The following is a 16,579-nucleotide window of genomic DNA, read 5'->3' on the forward strand; positions in this document are numbered from 1 at the left end:
AGCCCAGAACTGGCATCCCCAACTTTTTTCTGTCTGTAGTCCTGACAATTCAAGTTGAAGTTAAAGGCAAAATAACCCCATGAGAAGCAGTGGTCCAGTCAATCAGAGCAGTACTATATCCTCTCTGCACTGTGTTCCAGAAGTCAGCTGGGGGCTGAATTCCAAAGTATTCTTTTCTTCTTGTATTTTCTTCTCATTTTTGAGCCTTTCCCTCAGGCTTTTGTCTTAAGGCTCTGTCCAGAGGTTCAGCCAAAGATGGAAAAAGGTTTGTGAGTTTTCCTTGCCTCAGTCTCTGAGAAATGCATTTTTAAATAGGAAATGGTCAAGCTTGGTGCATTGTGGTAGCTGCCCCATATCCAGCCCCAAAACCATAGAGAAGGAAGGAGGTGTTGCAATGTGAATATAACAGCCATTTAGGTTAAAGTTCTGTAGCAGAAAGAGGCTGAAAGAGTGCACGATGAAAAAGAGAAGGGAAAAAATTAACTCATTTAAAAATATTCTGCAGTTGAAGCCATTGGGTCTACTCCAGCACAAAGCCCTGTTCAGTTGCAGCAGTGATGTCTGACTCTTGCCTTGAAGTTGTGTGTTAGTAATGGCAGAGATTTTCACAATAAAAAATAAGAAATAAAAATAAATAACAATCCTTGTCTGTTAGGCTCTGTGACGCATTGCACTACATTTGGCTCTTCTGTGACAGGTTGTTACTTATAGCCTGAGCTTGAAATTACTAATGACATTGATTTAATGCCTCTTTTCTCCTTGGAAAATGAAGTTAATAATTACCAATATGGTGTGAGCCAATGCTTTCTTCTAATTTTTCTTTACGGTTATGTTTCTCCTCTTTTTTTTATTCCCTCATCTGTCAAACATCCAACATTCATAATAACGTTGTGTTCTTCTCCAGCCGAGGTCACAAAACTCTTTGTGAGGGTTAATGGATGAAACTTCCCAGTCCTGAGTGATGCTTAGCTAATCAGAGTGGAATGTGAGGTTGATAATGTGGCAGGCTGTAATTAATATATTCAAGTGTATGTGTGATATTGGACCCGTTTTTATGGCAGTTACTTTAGTTCCTCTTTTCTTTTTTTTTTGCTTAGGTTTATCAAGGCTTACAAGAAGTTTGGACTGCCTCTTGAACGGTAAGTCCCAGCCTGGATTTGCTTCAGAGAGTTATCCTGGGGGCAATGTTGTGTTTGTAAGCCCTGCCACGCACCCGCTGCTGCCAGTGTTTGACAAAACTTCCCCACGCAGCACCAGTCCTGATAAGTTTGCCGTCATGTGCTCTGCAACCCAAACACTGCCACACAGTCCCTCAACTCCCTGTTGTCTGAGAAATGACTGCTTTTTCAGCTGGCTGTACTCTTTGGTTGGGAAACACAAGGCTTGTATATGGGCCTTGGTGTTACGAACCTCAGCCAGGCAAGAGGGACAGCAGATGGCAGCTCCTGAGCACTGAATGTCGCTAAGACAGCACTGGGAGGGCATAAAGCACGCTGGAGAGTCAGGTGTGCCCGAGATAGACAGTTCTCACCTTTTTAAGACTAAAAAATCCAAAGGATTGGGCCAGTTACACTGCATCTGCACTGTGGTGCAGTTGTCAGGCCTAAAAAAAAGACTAAAACTGTTTCCTGCACCAGCTCTGCACATACACAGCGCTCGTTGATGATTGAAAGCTGTGAAACAACTGCTCAGAGAATGACCAGGAGGAGAAATGCTGTATCAGATACAAAACTTACAGTTTTTTTTCCCCTTTTCCCAGGCTGGAGTGCATCGCCCGGGATGCGGAGCTGGTGGATAAGTCTGTAGCTGACCTGAAGCGGTTAGGGGAGCTCATCCACAACAGCTGTGTGTCAGCAATGCAAGAATACGAGGAGCAGCTGAAAGAAAATCCAAGTGAAGGTAAGAGGGTCGTTTGCTGCTGTTATAATGGTTTTGGTGGTGCTTTGTGGAGCCGATGAAAGCAAGGCACTCCCTTGCTGGCTGGGGTGGTGTGCCACATTGCAAAGACAAGAAAAATAAGCATGATCTGAAATCATTCCATCTCTGCCAGGCAGCTTTTACCAGCAGAGAGAAATCCATGAGCCTTCTGCTCGATCTGGCAAGTGCCATTTGGGTCTGTTAGCTTCTGCTGAATGTCGGTTTTCATGGGGAGAAGCTGAAGTCATCAGCTTATTTAGTGCTGGGTCCCAATGCAGAAGGATCGTATTTTAACTGCTTCAGGCACTTGGAATCAAACGTGCTGTGTGTTCCATGGTGGAGCCGGGTCTGGAGCTGGTGTCACGCTCAATGTGTGGCTGTTCTGTGCCACTGATACTTGAAGCAGGTAGTTCTGCCTGCTCTAGGTGAACAGAACTACTGAAGCAGCTGCTTCAGTGTACTTAGATGTATTTTTAAGATCATGATGATACTGGGAGGTGTTTGGGTTGCAGATCTAAGTCAATTAGTGGAAGTTAACTAATTTTGGGGGCTTACCTCAGCAGATGGCCTTAGGAATCTGGAGCAAGGTGTTGATCTCTGTATGTCTGACTTTTTTTTTCTTTACATAAACATTCTTTCTGTAAGAGTTCTCTTAGCTGCTGTGTTTTATTACTGAGCAGGGAAAGGACCTGGGAAAAGAAGAGGTCCTACTATCAAGATCTCTGGTGTCCAAGTCAACGTGAAATCCATCATCCAGCATGAAGAGGAGTTTGAAATGCTGCACAAATCCATCCCCGCAGACCCAGAGGAAAGAAAGAAGTGAGTTTGAATAGTCAAGCAGGCAGTGGCAGAAAGAGGCTCAGGGAATTTGGATTTTGTGGTCAAAAGAAACTAGCCTAGATATGTGGATTTGCTTTACCTCCCCGCAGCATTAAAAGTAGCTCATGTTTGAAATGCCTTCAGGTACCGCCTGACGTGCCGTGTCAAAGCTGCCCATTTTGATGTAGACTGGGGAGTGGAGGAGGATTCTCGCTTGTTAGTGGGAATTTACGAGCATGGTTATGGAAACTGGGAACTAATTAAAACAGATCCGGAATTGAAGTTATCTGATAAGGTAGGTTGCTTTGCATGTTGCTTGCATTGGGTCCATTATGGTCTTCATAGAGAACATGTTTGATTTGCTCCAGAAACAGATGTTTATGTTTGTAACCACTCCAAAAATAATAATAAATAATAATGAGGAAAACACTGACCTCTGCGGAATGCTGCATGCTTGATGGAAAGCAGAGTTGTCTTATTTGATTGGCAGTAAATTTTCTCTGAACGGTACCATATGCACCACACTGAAGTGCTGCAGGAAGAAAACAGTAATGCTGACATATGTGGTTACATGCACGGTATAGAGGCTGCATTGCATAATCGTGACTTGATATTTCCTTGAGCATCTCACAAGAAGCTGAGCTTGAGTTCTGTGTGGAAATAATTTTTCACAGATTTGACGCTGCTTATGTCAAGACCGGTCTGTGTTAGCTTTGAGGGTATGGTTACACGACTGGCTCTGGCAGCAAAGCCAGCTGGAAAGCCTCCATTTAGTTCCTCTGTTCCTCAGTCATTCCCATAAGAGCTGTTTATGGGGGCCATGCTGAAATGATCCAGGTTAAAAATAAGCCGCTATCCATTGTGTCAGCACAGTGGAAGGAGGGTGGACTGCAGCATCAGGCTGAGGAACACTGGGACTGTACATCTGCTTGGCTGCCAATATGCTGCATTCCCATGACATCCCCCCGAGTGCTTTTAGCAAAGATCAGACTGTGGTTGGGAGCCCTCCTACGTGAAGTTCAGAAAGGCAATTTTCTCACTGCCTGAGACACGCCACCCAAGTTCCAATGAAATAAAAAGGTAACCTTAGCTGGTGAGCTGCTGTGCTTCCTCCACAAAGTGGTACCTTGCAGCCTCGTTTTCCAATAAAAATTCTTCTCTATCATTGCTGTACCAATGTCTCAAGCTACCGCACAAGGCTGCTGTGACAAGGCTGTCACAAGTAAATCTGATGCATCAAGGAGAATGGACTCAATGTCGCAATGCAAGGTCCCAAATATATTTTGCTCCCTCCCTTCTCCCCCTAATCTAAAACAGTTTGTAGAGAATCTAGAGAGCTGTGGTCCTTTTACCTGCAAAAGGCCAAGGGGGAGGGATTCTGGCTTGGAGCTTTGCTTATGGCTAGGCAGGGAGAGTCTGTGTGAGTGCACGGGTTGGAAGAAATGCTTGAACCTTCCTGGAGGTGCAGCATCTCCAAGCATTTGCTGGATCTGGAGGGACTGCTGATAGTGTATCTCTTTTACCAAGGTTTGATAGGTGCATGTGGGTGTATTTTTTTTTTCTTCTTTATCAAAGATCCTACCTGTTGAGACAGATAAGAAACCTCAGGGAAAACAGCTCCAGACCCGAGTTGATTATCTACTGAAACTGCTGAAGAAGGATCTGGACAAGAAAGAAAACATGAAAGATGGGGAAGAGGTGAGATGAGGCTGCATGATTCTGGGGTTTTCAGGACGAGCGGTTGGTTAGTGGTGGGAGGTGAGACAGACTGTGATGCCAGGCCACTGAGTGTCTCTCACGTGAGAGAACGTGGGCTTGTCTGTTGTCTGATTGCACTGTGATACTGAAATGATAATCGATGGGGGACAAGTTATTAATTATTACACTTGCTGAAGGTCTCCAGTATGACTCTATTCCCATGTTAAATTTTCAACTTGGTCACTTACAAAAAGGCTGTGCAAGCTGAGTGTGCGAACCACTGAGGGAAAGCAGGGGATACTGTGCCCTTTTCTTTAAGCAGTTTCTGAGAAGTGGATACTGCTGCAGTTTAGGAAAGTTTTTTTTTTTTTTTTGTTTTTTTTTTTTTAAAGATGGAATAGACAAGACTGGGTGTTGAAAACTCCCTCAATTCCCAGCCAGAAGTGCTTCAAGCTATTCAGACAGGACATAAATTAACTTGGAATAAATTGTCTTAAAATATATTTGGCCTTCCTTTTCTCCCACCTGGGAGTTGCACCATGATGTGCTCTGTTAAATATCCATGACATATGTGGTGACAGGGGGAATCAGGGAGCTTTGGCCCTGTCACCTCATTGTCATTGTTCTGTGTGCACCAGTCTGTAGATGCTTGAGATGCCCCCTTGACCTCTCAAATCTCACGGGCAATCCCTCTAGCTGGCTGCAATTTGATTACCTAATTTCATATGGGGCCCAGCAGGCTTTCCTGCGGCTCTTCAGGCTTCCTGGCACCCTGCAGGACCTGCAGCTGGTTGCGAGATGTTCAGAAGGGGGATGCCTCGAGCAAGCAGCTGTAGTGATTTGCTTGCTCTGACTTGTCCTGTCTTTTCTCCAGGGCAAGCTAAAGAAGAGGAAACCACGAGTAAAGAAAGAGAACAAGGCTCCCAAAGTCAAGGATGAGCATGGGAACGAACTCTCCTCTCCTCGGCACTCAGACAACCAGTCAGAAGAGGGTGAAGTCAAGGTGAGTCAAGGTGGATAGTGGCTTTTCCAGGTTTCCTTGAGCTATATTGCTACTACAGAGGCTCAACTTGAGAAGCACCCTGCTGGCGAATGCCCTGTGGAGTTAAGGGGAGCTACAGAATGCGTTCCCACTGGAGACTGGCAAACTTACAAAAACATATATACACCTGTGGGGGTGAAGGAAGGACCTTTCCCACCCACTCTTCTAGGTTAGTGCCGTAAATGTTTTGGGAGGATGCTAGAACGGCCACACACATCCACACACTGACTCGGAGGAAGGGTTGTCTCAGGACAAAGCCTGTTGCCCTTATAAAGGAGAGAAAGAAGAATTGTTTCCCTCTCCTTTTCAGTACATCAGCCAGTGGTGAAGCTGGAGTCTACCAAGGTCATGCTGTTGCTTAGAAAGCTGCCTGTCACTGAGTGGTTTGGCTTGTAGTCTGAAGCTTTTTGTTCATGTTCTGATCAGTATCTACCTTATGGACTGAGCGTTCTCCAGCACAACTGGCAGAGGAAAGCGGTGCTTATCTGCAGTTTGCCAGTTAGTTACAGACTGGGGCTTGTATAAGTTTTATGCCCTTTTGTTCAGAGTTGGGTGGACTGCAGTGCCAGTCTTGCTGTCTGGTTAAAGAGGTGTGAGGGCAAATTTGGATGAGCCTCAACAAACGATTGCTTTTCAAGGATGCATGTTTTGGGGAAGAGCATGTATGTGAGCTGAGGGACTCCAACTTTGACTGTGGTATGACTGATTTTCTAGGAGGATGGCTTGGAAAAGAGCCCAGTGAAAAAGAAACAGAAGAAGAAAGAGAACAAAGAGAACAAGGAAAAACAGACAAGCACTAAGAAAGAAAAGGAAAGTGATAAAGAGAAGAAGAAGACAAAAGACAAGAAAGAGAAGGTAAGAAATATTTTCAGGAGCAGTTCAAGAGATAGGAAAGTCTCTGAGCAGAAGGGCAAGCCATAAGTCCTATGATTCGTTAAAGGGCCTGTGTAAAGAGATCTCAATGAAGCACTGTGGGGCGAGACCTTATTCCTTTTCCAGCCCTCCTGAATTTTATGAAGTTGCAGGTTTTCATAGACATGAGACTTCTCTGAGCTCTGTCCTCTGCAAGGGGCTTATATTCTTTAGCTTAACCTCTCTTCCAAGTCTTCAGTGCTGTTTTTTCTCTCCATGAGTATAACCATGTCCAAAACGTTGGCTCTGACTTCCCTCTGCTCCCTCAGGGATGACATAAAGCTAAACAGAGGCATTACAGCAAAACAGTTTGAGATCTTGGGAGGAAAGTTGTAGGAGCGGTGCCCAGGGTTTAATAACTGCCAGTATCAATAGTGTGGAGGTTGTTAGTTGGATCACTGGGGATCTGTCAGTCTGGCTCATCATGTGATGTGCGTAATTTCTCCTTGTAAAGCCTAAAGGTGGTGAAGCCAAATCTGGAAGTAAAGGGAAGAGATCGCAAGGTCCTGTCCACATTACAGCAGGGAGTGAACCAATCCCCATTGGAGAAGATGAGGACGATGATCTGGACCAAGAAACATTCAGCATAGTGAGTATTTTCCTTGGGAGATGGGATGGCAGTGGCAGAGACCCCCACTAAAGCAGCCAGGGTTTGTTTGTGCTTTATCCAAGGATGCGTTTTAGGTGTCAAGGTGTGTGCACAACACTGATCCTTTGGCAGGGAGAAAACCTCTTTGTAGTGTCCGACAGCAATTTCCTCTTGCTGGTTGCACAGCATGGCAGAACAACCTTGACCTGGAGCTGTCCACCTGCCCACCAGCTGGACCAGTTGTCCACCAGCTGCCTGCTGTACATAGCACATCAGCTGGAAGAAATTTCAAAGCTCTTCAACTCCCAATTCTCACCACGCAATTGCATGGCTAAAGGGTTCAGATAGCTCTCTTCAACATTCAGCTTGCTGTTTGTGCGCACGTTTGTCCCCTGTCTCTGCCAGGGGGTGCCAGCCAGGGCAGAGGAGGGCACCACATCAACAAAGCATGCAGAAGGGCTCTCTTCTTCAGCTGACAAGTTGCCACCACTCGTTTGACAGCCCCAGGTTACAGATGATCTTGCAGCCTTATGTGGCAGTCTCTCTGCCATAGGAGCCAAGGAGCCACTGGAGCTTCTAGGCAGCAAAATACAGGAGGGTTTTGAGGGTGACCTTGTATGGTGTAGTCGGTGCGGAGTTGTCTGAGCTGTGAGCGTTTCCCTAGCTGTGTAAATGCTCTCGCAGCAAACGTGCCTGCAAGGCTTGTTGTAAAAATAGCCTTTTATTGAAAGTTGTCATGGCAGATGCTCCTTCGCGTGATTGCATAGGGTAATGCTGAAATATCATATTTAAAAAAACAGTTCTGTAATTTCAAATGTGTGTATTCCCTGTAGGTCCTGTGTTATCTTTATTTGTTTGTTTTATTTTATTTTCCCTCCACGGTGCACAGAAGGTCCAGTCAGGCAGTAGAAACCTGTCTGATTTACTGTCTGTGCAAAGTGCTGATGCATGCAGCAGAAAAAGGAGGCGCTTTCATCTCACATCTCCCAGTTAAAGCAGTAGATGGAAGCGAACACACACGGGGGTGGGCAGGGAGGCTCCTAAGAGCACTCGTTCAGCTGGGGCTGTTCGTTCAGCATGTTGATGCTTGGTTTTGCTTCCCTGCCTGCCCTAGACTCAGTGCAAGAGCAGCCTGTATGCGTTTACTGTATGCAAACCAAATCCTTTGCCTCTAAAAGGCTGGGGGACAGCGGAGATAGAGAGACTCATCTTTTCGCGATTATTTTCTGCAGCATGTCTAACAAATTGCTGTTTTCATAGCTGATTCCTCCTTGCCTAATGGCCAGATAAAGCTAATATCTCATGCTATTAAACTTCTTTCATCTCTGTCTGATTAACAAGGGAGCTGTGCAGAGCACTGTGCCAAGTGAATCACTTTCTGTTTTCTGTTGCTTTTACAAGTGCAAGGAAAGGATGAGACCGGTGAAAAAAGCTCTGAAGCAACTAGATAAGCCTGATAAGGGACTGACGGTTCAAGAACAGCTGGAGCACACACGCAACTGCCTCCTAAAAATCGGGGACCGCATCTCTGAGTGCCTTAAAGCCTACACTGACCAGGATCTCATCAAGCTATGGAGGAGGTGAGGGATCCTTCTGTTTTCTCTGGCTGATCTGTGGTATCTAAAACTGACAGTTGGAGGCTGCTGTGTTTTATGTGAATGACACCTCTTATTTAACATGCTTTTAAAAGAGAAATCTCATGTTTTGTAGCCCACTTGGTCCTTGACCAGGCTCAGGTGAGGGTTTTGTCTGCAAGTTGTGCTCTTTCATTTAAGAGTTAGTTTAGAGAAACCGGTGCAAAATCCTTTATTTTTCTTCAAAGGGCTTGGTTCCAACTCTCCTGAAACACCCTGTCCTGAGCTGGAATGAGACTGTTTTCCAGGGAGGGTAGAAGTGATTTAATGTTGGTTTGAAAGCAGATGGCAGATGAACAGCTCATGTAGCAACTAACAGGAAAAGTTTATGTCCTTCCAGGAACCTATGGATATTTGTGTCAAAGTTCACAGAATTTGATGCCAGAAAACTGCACAAACTCTACAAGATGGCTCATAAGAAAAGATCGCAGGAAGAGGAGGTGAGATCTCAAGTGCCTTCCCTCTCGTTTGGTTGCTCTCTTTAAAATTTGTTGCACTTGCCCATGCTTGGGCACAGCTGATTGACAAAGCCCTCAGGACGAGGAGGGGGCCCACAACCTGGGGAATCTCCAGACCAACCCAGAGCCCGACAGATTGGGCCACTGCTCACCTAGTCTGAGTCTTCTGGTGGAAGAGCAGCTGAGCTGTAACCCTCTCTTCCCCTTGCAGGAGCAGAAGAAGAAGGAGGACATGTCCAGCATGAAGAAGCCGTTCCGCCCCGAGCCTTCAGGCTCCAGCCGCGATTCTGTGATGTCCCAGTCCCACGTGCCTCACAATCCCCATTCCCAGAAGCTCCATCTGCCCCCCTCCCACACCCCACAGCAGATGCATGGGCACCCCCGTGACAACTACGGCCATCCCAACAAGAGGCATTTCAGCAACACAGGTGAGCCCTGGGGAACCAGAAGAAAGCATCCCGCTTAACCTACGGGCTGTTTGCTGCTGGACACAAATAATTCCAGGATTTGTGGCTGGTCAGGTTTAAAGGTGGGGAGGTGGAACACGTTTTTTCACTGTACTTATTGCTGGACTAGAAAATGTGATGATGGAGAGGTCAAAAGTTTAAGAATTGGACAGATAGAATAATGGTAAAGGAATTAAAAGAATAAAATGAGGTCCACGTAGCTTAGGGAGGGGAAAGTTCCAATGGTAATAGTTATAATTTCTCTGAGAATTCAACACAGAAATAATGGGCTTAATCTAAAGTATAAATGACACTTAATTAATGCTTTCCTCGTTGCAGACAGGGGAGACTGGCAGCGAGATCGAAAGTTCAACTACGGCGGCAACAGCAACCAGGTGTGGGGAGGGGAACGGCACCACCAATACGAGCAGCACTGGTACAAGGACCACCACTACGGGGACCGGCGATCTCGTGGAGACCCTCACCGAAGCTCTGGGAACTACAGACCAAATAACCTCTCCCGCAAGAGGCCCTATGAACAGTACAACAGTGATCGAGACCACAGAGGCCACCGAGATTATTATGACAGGTAATTCTCGTTCCTCTCGGGAAGGGTGGGAGGAGTTCACATCGATACACCCAGCGGTGGTGGACAGGCTTTCCATGGGGAGCTGATCTCTGTCCATCCAATCCATCCATTCCCTCATATCCGTCCATATTCTCTCGACAGGCACCACCACGACTCCAAGCGCCGACGATCCGATGAGTTCAGGCCTCAGAATTACCACCAGCAGGATTTCCGACGGATGTCTGATCACAGGCCACCCATGGGATACCATGGCCAAGGACCTTCGGACCACTACCGGTCCTTCCACACAGACAAATCGGGAGATTACAAACAGCCTCTCCCTCCACCTCACCCCGCAGTGTCGGACCCTCGCTCGCCCCCCTCTCAGAAATCTCCTCACGACTCCAAGTCGCCCCTCGATCACAGGTCACCTCTGGATAGGTCGTTAGAACAGAAAAACAATCCAGATTATAACTGGAACATTCGGAAAACATAAAGTGACCGAGGGGGAAAAGCTCTCGTCTTGAAAATACTTGGTCTGATGCAACAGCCAGAAGCTCGGAACATGCTGCTATCATCTTTGCTGGGTCAAGGAGGATTTTGGGGGAGCAGGTGGAAGACTCTCCCTCGCTCTCAGTTCTGTTCTGGATTCCCATTTCCTTTCCCCCCTTTCTCCCATTGAACGTTGGAACCAGACTTACTGCCTCATTCTTTGCTTTGGTTTTGTTTCCCCCAGTCCGATGGGCGCAAGGGAGTTTTCCCCAACCCCAGTGTTTCCCCAAAACCAAGAAGGCGGATTGCTGCTGCTTAGGATTGTGCGGAAGGCCATGTGCCTGCGCTGACTTGATGTTACATGACAGATGCTGCTTTGGGATTGGGGATAAACTGGTTGGGCTGGGGTTTGTGTGTAACCAGCACAGGCCACTGGGAGGACATATTCCAGGAGGGTCCCTCAGCAGCCAAGCTGTTGCTGTCACAGGGCTTGGTTGAAAGAGGGGCTCAGTGTCATTTCAGAGTGACTCCAAAGGAGTAGGAGCCTTGCTGGTGACAATCCATCACTTTTCTGGCCACATTGTCATTTCTCATGTCTTTAACCATTTCAAGAAACTGCTCTGACTGCCATTGCGTCCCCTGCAGCAGACGAGGGGTGGGGGATCCAGGGCTGGAACTGTCAAGTCTTGACTCTGGGAGTCTTTGGGATATGTGAAGAAAGACAGACTTCTTTAGCAAAAGCTAAGTTCACTTCTAATGACTAGGAAAGAAAATGGGGTGAGAGCAGTATTTGCCAGTGGACAGGGCTCAGGAATTCATAACAAAACTCTTCTTCTCTTCTGACATGGGCGGCTTGGATGTCCAGGCATTAACACAGATGCTAGCTGGGAGCTGCAAGGTACCAGGACAAAAGATGGCTCTGGGCATCTGGGGACCTTGAAGCTCCTACTCTCCCTGCCACTGAAGTACTCTGGTTTCTGGGCATTTCTCTCTGTGCTTCACAAAACAGTGATCACAAACCTGTACTACAGCTGAAAGGTAAGGGGTGGTAGAGCAGAGTTAAATGGGAATCCAGAGACTGGTGTCTGTCCGGGGAATTGTCGCCTGTCGTCTTCCTGCCACTGTTCAGCAGTAGCTCTGAATTTCTGAAAGTAACAGCACTGCTATTGCTGTCTGTCTGAATTGAAAACGTACCCGGGAGCTTAGCACTTAAGTGAGCAGGGAGAAAATGAGGAATTCAGCACTAGGTACTTAAAAATCCCTGGAGCACGTCTTAGAAGCCCAGCGTAGCAGAGGGAGAAGAGGGGTTTGCAGCCCAGCTCGGTGGGCTTCAGAGCAAACATTCCTCCAAGTGTTCGAGTCACTGCATCTGATGCAGAACAGTGCCCGGCTGGTGGCATGGTGCAAACGGTTATGCACAGGTTGCTGGCCAGAAGTCAAGTGGGTGATTTCTTTTTAGGTTCGAGGTCTTGGGTAGTAGAGTCGCGTCCCTGCAGACTACAAAGCTCTCCCAACAGCCGGGCTGCCCAGAGCACAGTGTCTGGGGATGCGTCATCTCCTGGAGCTCAGTATTAAAGATCAGGCCGTTCCCGACTGCTCTTCTTGGTGGGGGGCAGAAGCTGGGGATCCTGTTAAGATGCCAGTATATGACCCTAATAAGCTGTGATGTCCTTTCCCTGAAAGACTGAGGGGTGTTGAGGGCTGGCTTCCCCGCTCCAACCAGCTTTGGAAGGCGCACACAAATTGACACTAATCCCCTGCCTCTCCCCTCTGCCCGGAGCCGAAGGAGTTGGGTCCCTTGAAGTCACGGCGTGCACACCCTGCTCGGAGCCTGCTGCTGTGTCCCATTGCGCCTTCGGAACAGCGCCCAGCACCACCGTGATGCTTTAGCAGGAGCCACAACCCCGTGCTGGGCAAGCACCAGGCCTCTTGGAGCCAAGCTCAGCGTGGATATAGAGACATCAAGTCGTGGCTCTGGGACACCAGAGCCTGTATTTTATTCTTCTTTCGCCAGACATCACCAAACTCCCCAGAAGCAGTTTTGCTTCTGTAGAGGGGGAACCAGCATGGGCAGCGCTGCGCTGCCCCAAGTAAGTGTTATGCTTGTGCTCATCTGCGCAGGAGGCGGTGAAGGCAAGTCTTCCATGGGGCCCCTGGGGCTGGCGGGGGGAAGGAGGTGTTGAGATAGCCTGTTAACGCCGCGTGTTTCACCGAGCTGTGATTGCAGGCACGCTTGCTGTGGTATTCAACAAAGAGGTCCTTTCTTTTCAGAGGTATTAGCGTTTAATGTGAAAATGGAAGAAACCTCAGAGGGGCGAAGAGAAATTGCTCTTTTCGTTCACAACGTGGTGCTATCGTGATGGAAAGTTTGTGCCATACAAGTTGTAGCAAGAGGCAATACTGGCCAGACCAGTGTTATGGTTGGTGCAGGAAAGCCAAACCCCAATGGGAGGCATTTTCTGTGTCCATACGTGAGGTGTTCTGCTCGTCCTGTGTTACAGGGGTGAGGTGGTTTGGGGTTTCCTTCTTGAAACCAGTGCAACAGTGAAAACTTTGTCTATATCCAGCAAAGAGTGGTCCCCACTATCACATTGGCCTGATACTGAACAGTAACCTAGTTTGGTTTGCTCACGAGGTGGGGGTCTTCACTGGGTTGGACTTTAATAAAGCTGGAGAACTCAATTTGGGGGAAAGTCCTCCCCAAGCACACGCACGCGTGCACATTTTATGTCCCATCAAAATAGGGACCATAACCTGACATAGTCACTTGGGTATGAATGGGATTGGAGGGGACAGGTCCACAGCCAAAAATGTTACTGCAGTGTCTGTGTCAGCACCTGGTACAGCTCTTCCTTCTGAGCCAGTTGCAGGGTTTCCTCTAGCCTCTTCGCAGGAGAAAGTAGCAAAATGCTGTGGGTTTTTTGTTTCTTTCTTTGTTTAAAAGAATTTTTCAGCCTGACCCCTTTGGAAATGGCGTAACGTTTTGAATTCAGATGATGGAAATCCTGCAGACCAAAACCTGCTGCAGACAGGTGATGCAGTGCCCAAGCAGGGTGGGTACTTAACAACTCTCTGAAGCCCTTACGTGAACAGTTTAAGTGATCCACACACAAATACTATTCTGCTTTCACTCACTTCCTCCCGACCTCCACCTCCCCTCTGGGGAGAGAAGGACTCTTACTGTAAAAATGTGGACTTTTAAACCTGTTGACTAAAAAAACAGTAATTAATATTAATTTATATTTGTGAAAAAAATGCCACTGTCCTAGTGATTTCTGATGTAAATATGTTGTTTATATAGTATGTATTAAATTTTCCTACATTGTAAAACTGCTGTACTTTTGATTCTTGTATATTAAAAAGTGTTCCTGAGATTTTCAGAACCGTGCCAGTGTGGTGTGTCTGGGGGTTGTCCTGCAGCCCCTGCCTATGATGGGGTGGGTGCCGAAAACTGGGGTTGTCACAGGATCGTGGGGCCCTTTCCTGCAAGCCCTGGGCATGTAAGGATGGGTATTTTCACTGTGCAGGAATAAGCATGTTCTTCTCAGCTGTTTTACATAATTTTGCAGTCTGCGGTGATAAAGGGCTGATCCAGACTTGGAACCCGCTTCGGATGGGAATTTCCACCTGATCAGGAGAAACTGAGCATTTCCTCACTGATTTCCACCCCGGATGGTAGCGGTGTGTATCCAACCTCCAACTCTTCTGGATCTCTTTGGATGTGTGAACTTCTTTTTGACCCTTTCTTGGGAGAATTCCCCTTTCCCTGTTCCCAGTGCATCGGTGGAGTTCTCTGCTCCTTCCCCACACCTCCTGGGCAGGATGCACCTCTCCCCAGGTGGGTTGCAATGGCATCCCACAGGCTGCTGGATTTGATTTTTTCCCCCTTCACCCGCTCACTCTGAGCCCACACATAACCTGGCCCCTGGCAAGGCACAGTGCAGGGATTGAAGCCATTTCTCCCAAGTTATAAGAGCTCATTGTAAAAAGGGCTTTTGCTTTTCACACCTGTAGCCACGACGTCCAGCCCTCTCCAGCCTCTCTGCTGCTGAACCGAGCCAAGTTTTTGCCGGGAGTGAAATTTCACAGCTGAGTTATGTGCCCCTGAAAAATGGGTTTCCAAATGGAAAGAGTGAGGGCTGTCAGCTGTGGCAGCGAGAGGGGGCTCGGTGGGGGGGAGGCCCTGGTGTGGGGGCTGTGGGGTGCTGGTCCTGGTGTCCCTGCCTGGAGCACAGCGGTGTGAGTGCACCTGAGACAGGGATCTTTTTAATTCAGCGTTGACTTATCTCTTACGCAGGGGTGCCCATGGGAAAGGTGGAGAAGCCATGGGCCTGGCAAGCCAGAGCAATGGGGCAGGTAAGGATCTGGGCATGGGGGGCATGCGTGTGGCACTCGTATGCTGGGGACATCAGCACCGTGCTGTGAACACTTAAACCCTGAGTGCCTGTGCAAGCTGAAGGAGAAATGATCCCTTGGTGTGATACAACCCCCTGTATCTCCCAGTCAGGCAGGTCTGATAACATAATATCCCGAATTAGAAGGGACACCCACACAGGTCACAAAGTCCTGCGGGTGGTCCCACAGGAGCATCTCCTCCATGAGGACACAGACCTTGGCCATCCCAGGGTGCTGGGCAGGACAGGGCTGGGGCTGGGCTGTGTCTGCATGATGCAGGCTAAAACTTGGTTTTTAGCCTCCTGCCAGCTCGCTTGGCTTTTTTTGGCAAGGGGACTCATCGCCCAGGGTGGCCAGCAAAGCCATCGCGCCGCTGTGGGAGCAGGACCCCCAGCCCTGCCTCATGGCGGCAGGGAGGCCGGGAAGGCCCCGGCTTTGCTTCACGCCATGCCAGAGCGGACCCTCTAGAGGGCAGCCGGTTCCCAGAGAAAAGCTATATTTCGCTGAACAATATTTGTGCTTGTGGTTCCTCGCAGCCACCTGCGTGCGAAGGGCTGCCAGGCCCGTGGGTGGCCGTGGTGGGCTGCTCGCCCCCAGCAGCGGGACGTGAAGCTCGGAGCAGCCGAAATCCCAGCCTGGGGCCTGGGGATGGGCAGGCACAGCTGAAACGGGGCTTGACACCGTGCCCGAGACAGCAGGCTGTGGGAATTGAACAGCTTTTCTCTATGAGATGCTGTGCTTTGGATGGGAGAAGAGTAGGAAGGGACAGGCCTGGAGCTGAGCTGGCATGATCCTCCTCTAGGAATGGCCTCAGCCCCGCTTGGAGCCTGAAGGAGCTGCCCACAGGGATTATGGCTGTGTCCTCCCTGACTGCAGAGCTTCAGCCTGCAAGTTTCACCTAGAACTAGTAGGAACCCTTGGCAGGGTCACTGCTGCCCCTGTGCATGGTGTCCCTGCACGGCCTGTGCCTCCTGCTGCTGCTCACCTCGTGGGCAAGCTTCAGCGCCGCACAGGAGCAGCAAGGATGGGAGCATCTTGGCCACTTGGGGGGCACCAACCCCTTGTCCCATCTGCTGAGCTCCTGGGAGCTGCTGCAAGTGGTGGCTGAGTGGGTGGGTTTGCCTCCCATGCCCTTTCCAACCCCTGCCAGCTGCTCAGGGCTCTGACAGAGAGCAAGGTTGTGTTTCTCTCTCAGATCTCTGGTGCTCAATGTCTTTGTGTGAATTTACCCAAATAGTGCGTGTCTTCAGCCCACATCCCACAGCCCACATCCCACCCGGCTTTCGCAGCCTCCCAGCCCCTGCTGCTGGATCAGGCAGCAGGTCAGCTTTTCAAAGAGGAAAATGAACCAGAGAAGTGCAGTTTTGGTTTCCCTCATCAGAGGGCACTACCAAACCCGACTGGAGCCAAGAACGATGCGTGAGGGAGGGGCAGGGCCATGGCACCCTGCTTGGCTTGGCTCCTTTCATTACCCAGAGAGGCAGGCTCAGATGGTTTATTAGCTATAGTTGTTCCGCACCATCCCCTTTTCTCATTTGGCTGTAAATAAATAAAACCCCAGAGCAAAATTATGAGAGTTTTTGGACAGAGATGAGCTGTCAAAGTGTCT

The 16,579-nt window shown here is 48.6% G+C and overlaps 1 protein-coding gene across 2 annotated transcripts in view; it reads left to right on the top strand.

The window, feature by feature from the left end:
- CHD2 (chromodomain helicase DNA binding protein 2) overlaps nucleotides 1–13,958 on the top strand; it is a 50,286-nt gene extending 36,328 nt beyond the window's left edge. For both annotated transcript variants that reach the window (XM_072043638.1, XM_021266641.4), the window contains 13 exons: nucleotides 1,098–1,139; nucleotides 1,760–1,899; nucleotides 2,598–2,736; nucleotides 2,881–3,031; nucleotides 4,312–4,434; nucleotides 5,309–5,437; nucleotides 6,191–6,331; nucleotides 6,843–6,977; nucleotides 8,379–8,557; nucleotides 8,952–9,051; nucleotides 9,281–9,497; nucleotides 9,855–10,104; nucleotides 10,246–13,958. In XM_072043638.1, coding sequence (XP_071899739.1) covers nucleotides 1,098–1,139; nucleotides 1,760–1,899; nucleotides 2,598–2,736; nucleotides 2,881–3,031; nucleotides 4,312–4,434; nucleotides 5,309–5,437; nucleotides 6,191–6,331; nucleotides 6,843–6,977; nucleotides 8,379–8,557; nucleotides 8,952–9,051; nucleotides 9,281–9,497; nucleotides 9,855–10,104; nucleotides 10,246–10,579 — 2,080 coding nt within the window. In that variant the 3' untranslated portion in view covers nucleotides 10,580–13,958. The remainder of the gene's footprint in view (nucleotides 1–1,097; nucleotides 1,140–1,759; nucleotides 1,900–2,597; nucleotides 2,737–2,880; nucleotides 3,032–4,311; nucleotides 4,435–5,308; nucleotides 5,438–6,190; nucleotides 6,332–6,842; nucleotides 6,978–8,378; nucleotides 8,558–8,951; nucleotides 9,052–9,280; nucleotides 9,498–9,854; nucleotides 10,105–10,245) is intronic.
- Nucleotides 13,959–16,579: the final 2,621 nt, after the last annotated feature.

The sequence above is a fragment of the Anas platyrhynchos genome, chromosome 11 (assembly GCF_047663525.1).
Source record: "Anas platyrhynchos isolate ZD024472 breed Pekin duck chromosome 11, IASCAAS_PekinDuck_T2T, whole genome shotgun sequence".
NCBI lineage: Eukaryota > Metazoa > Chordata > Aves > Anseriformes > Anatidae > Anas > Anas platyrhynchos.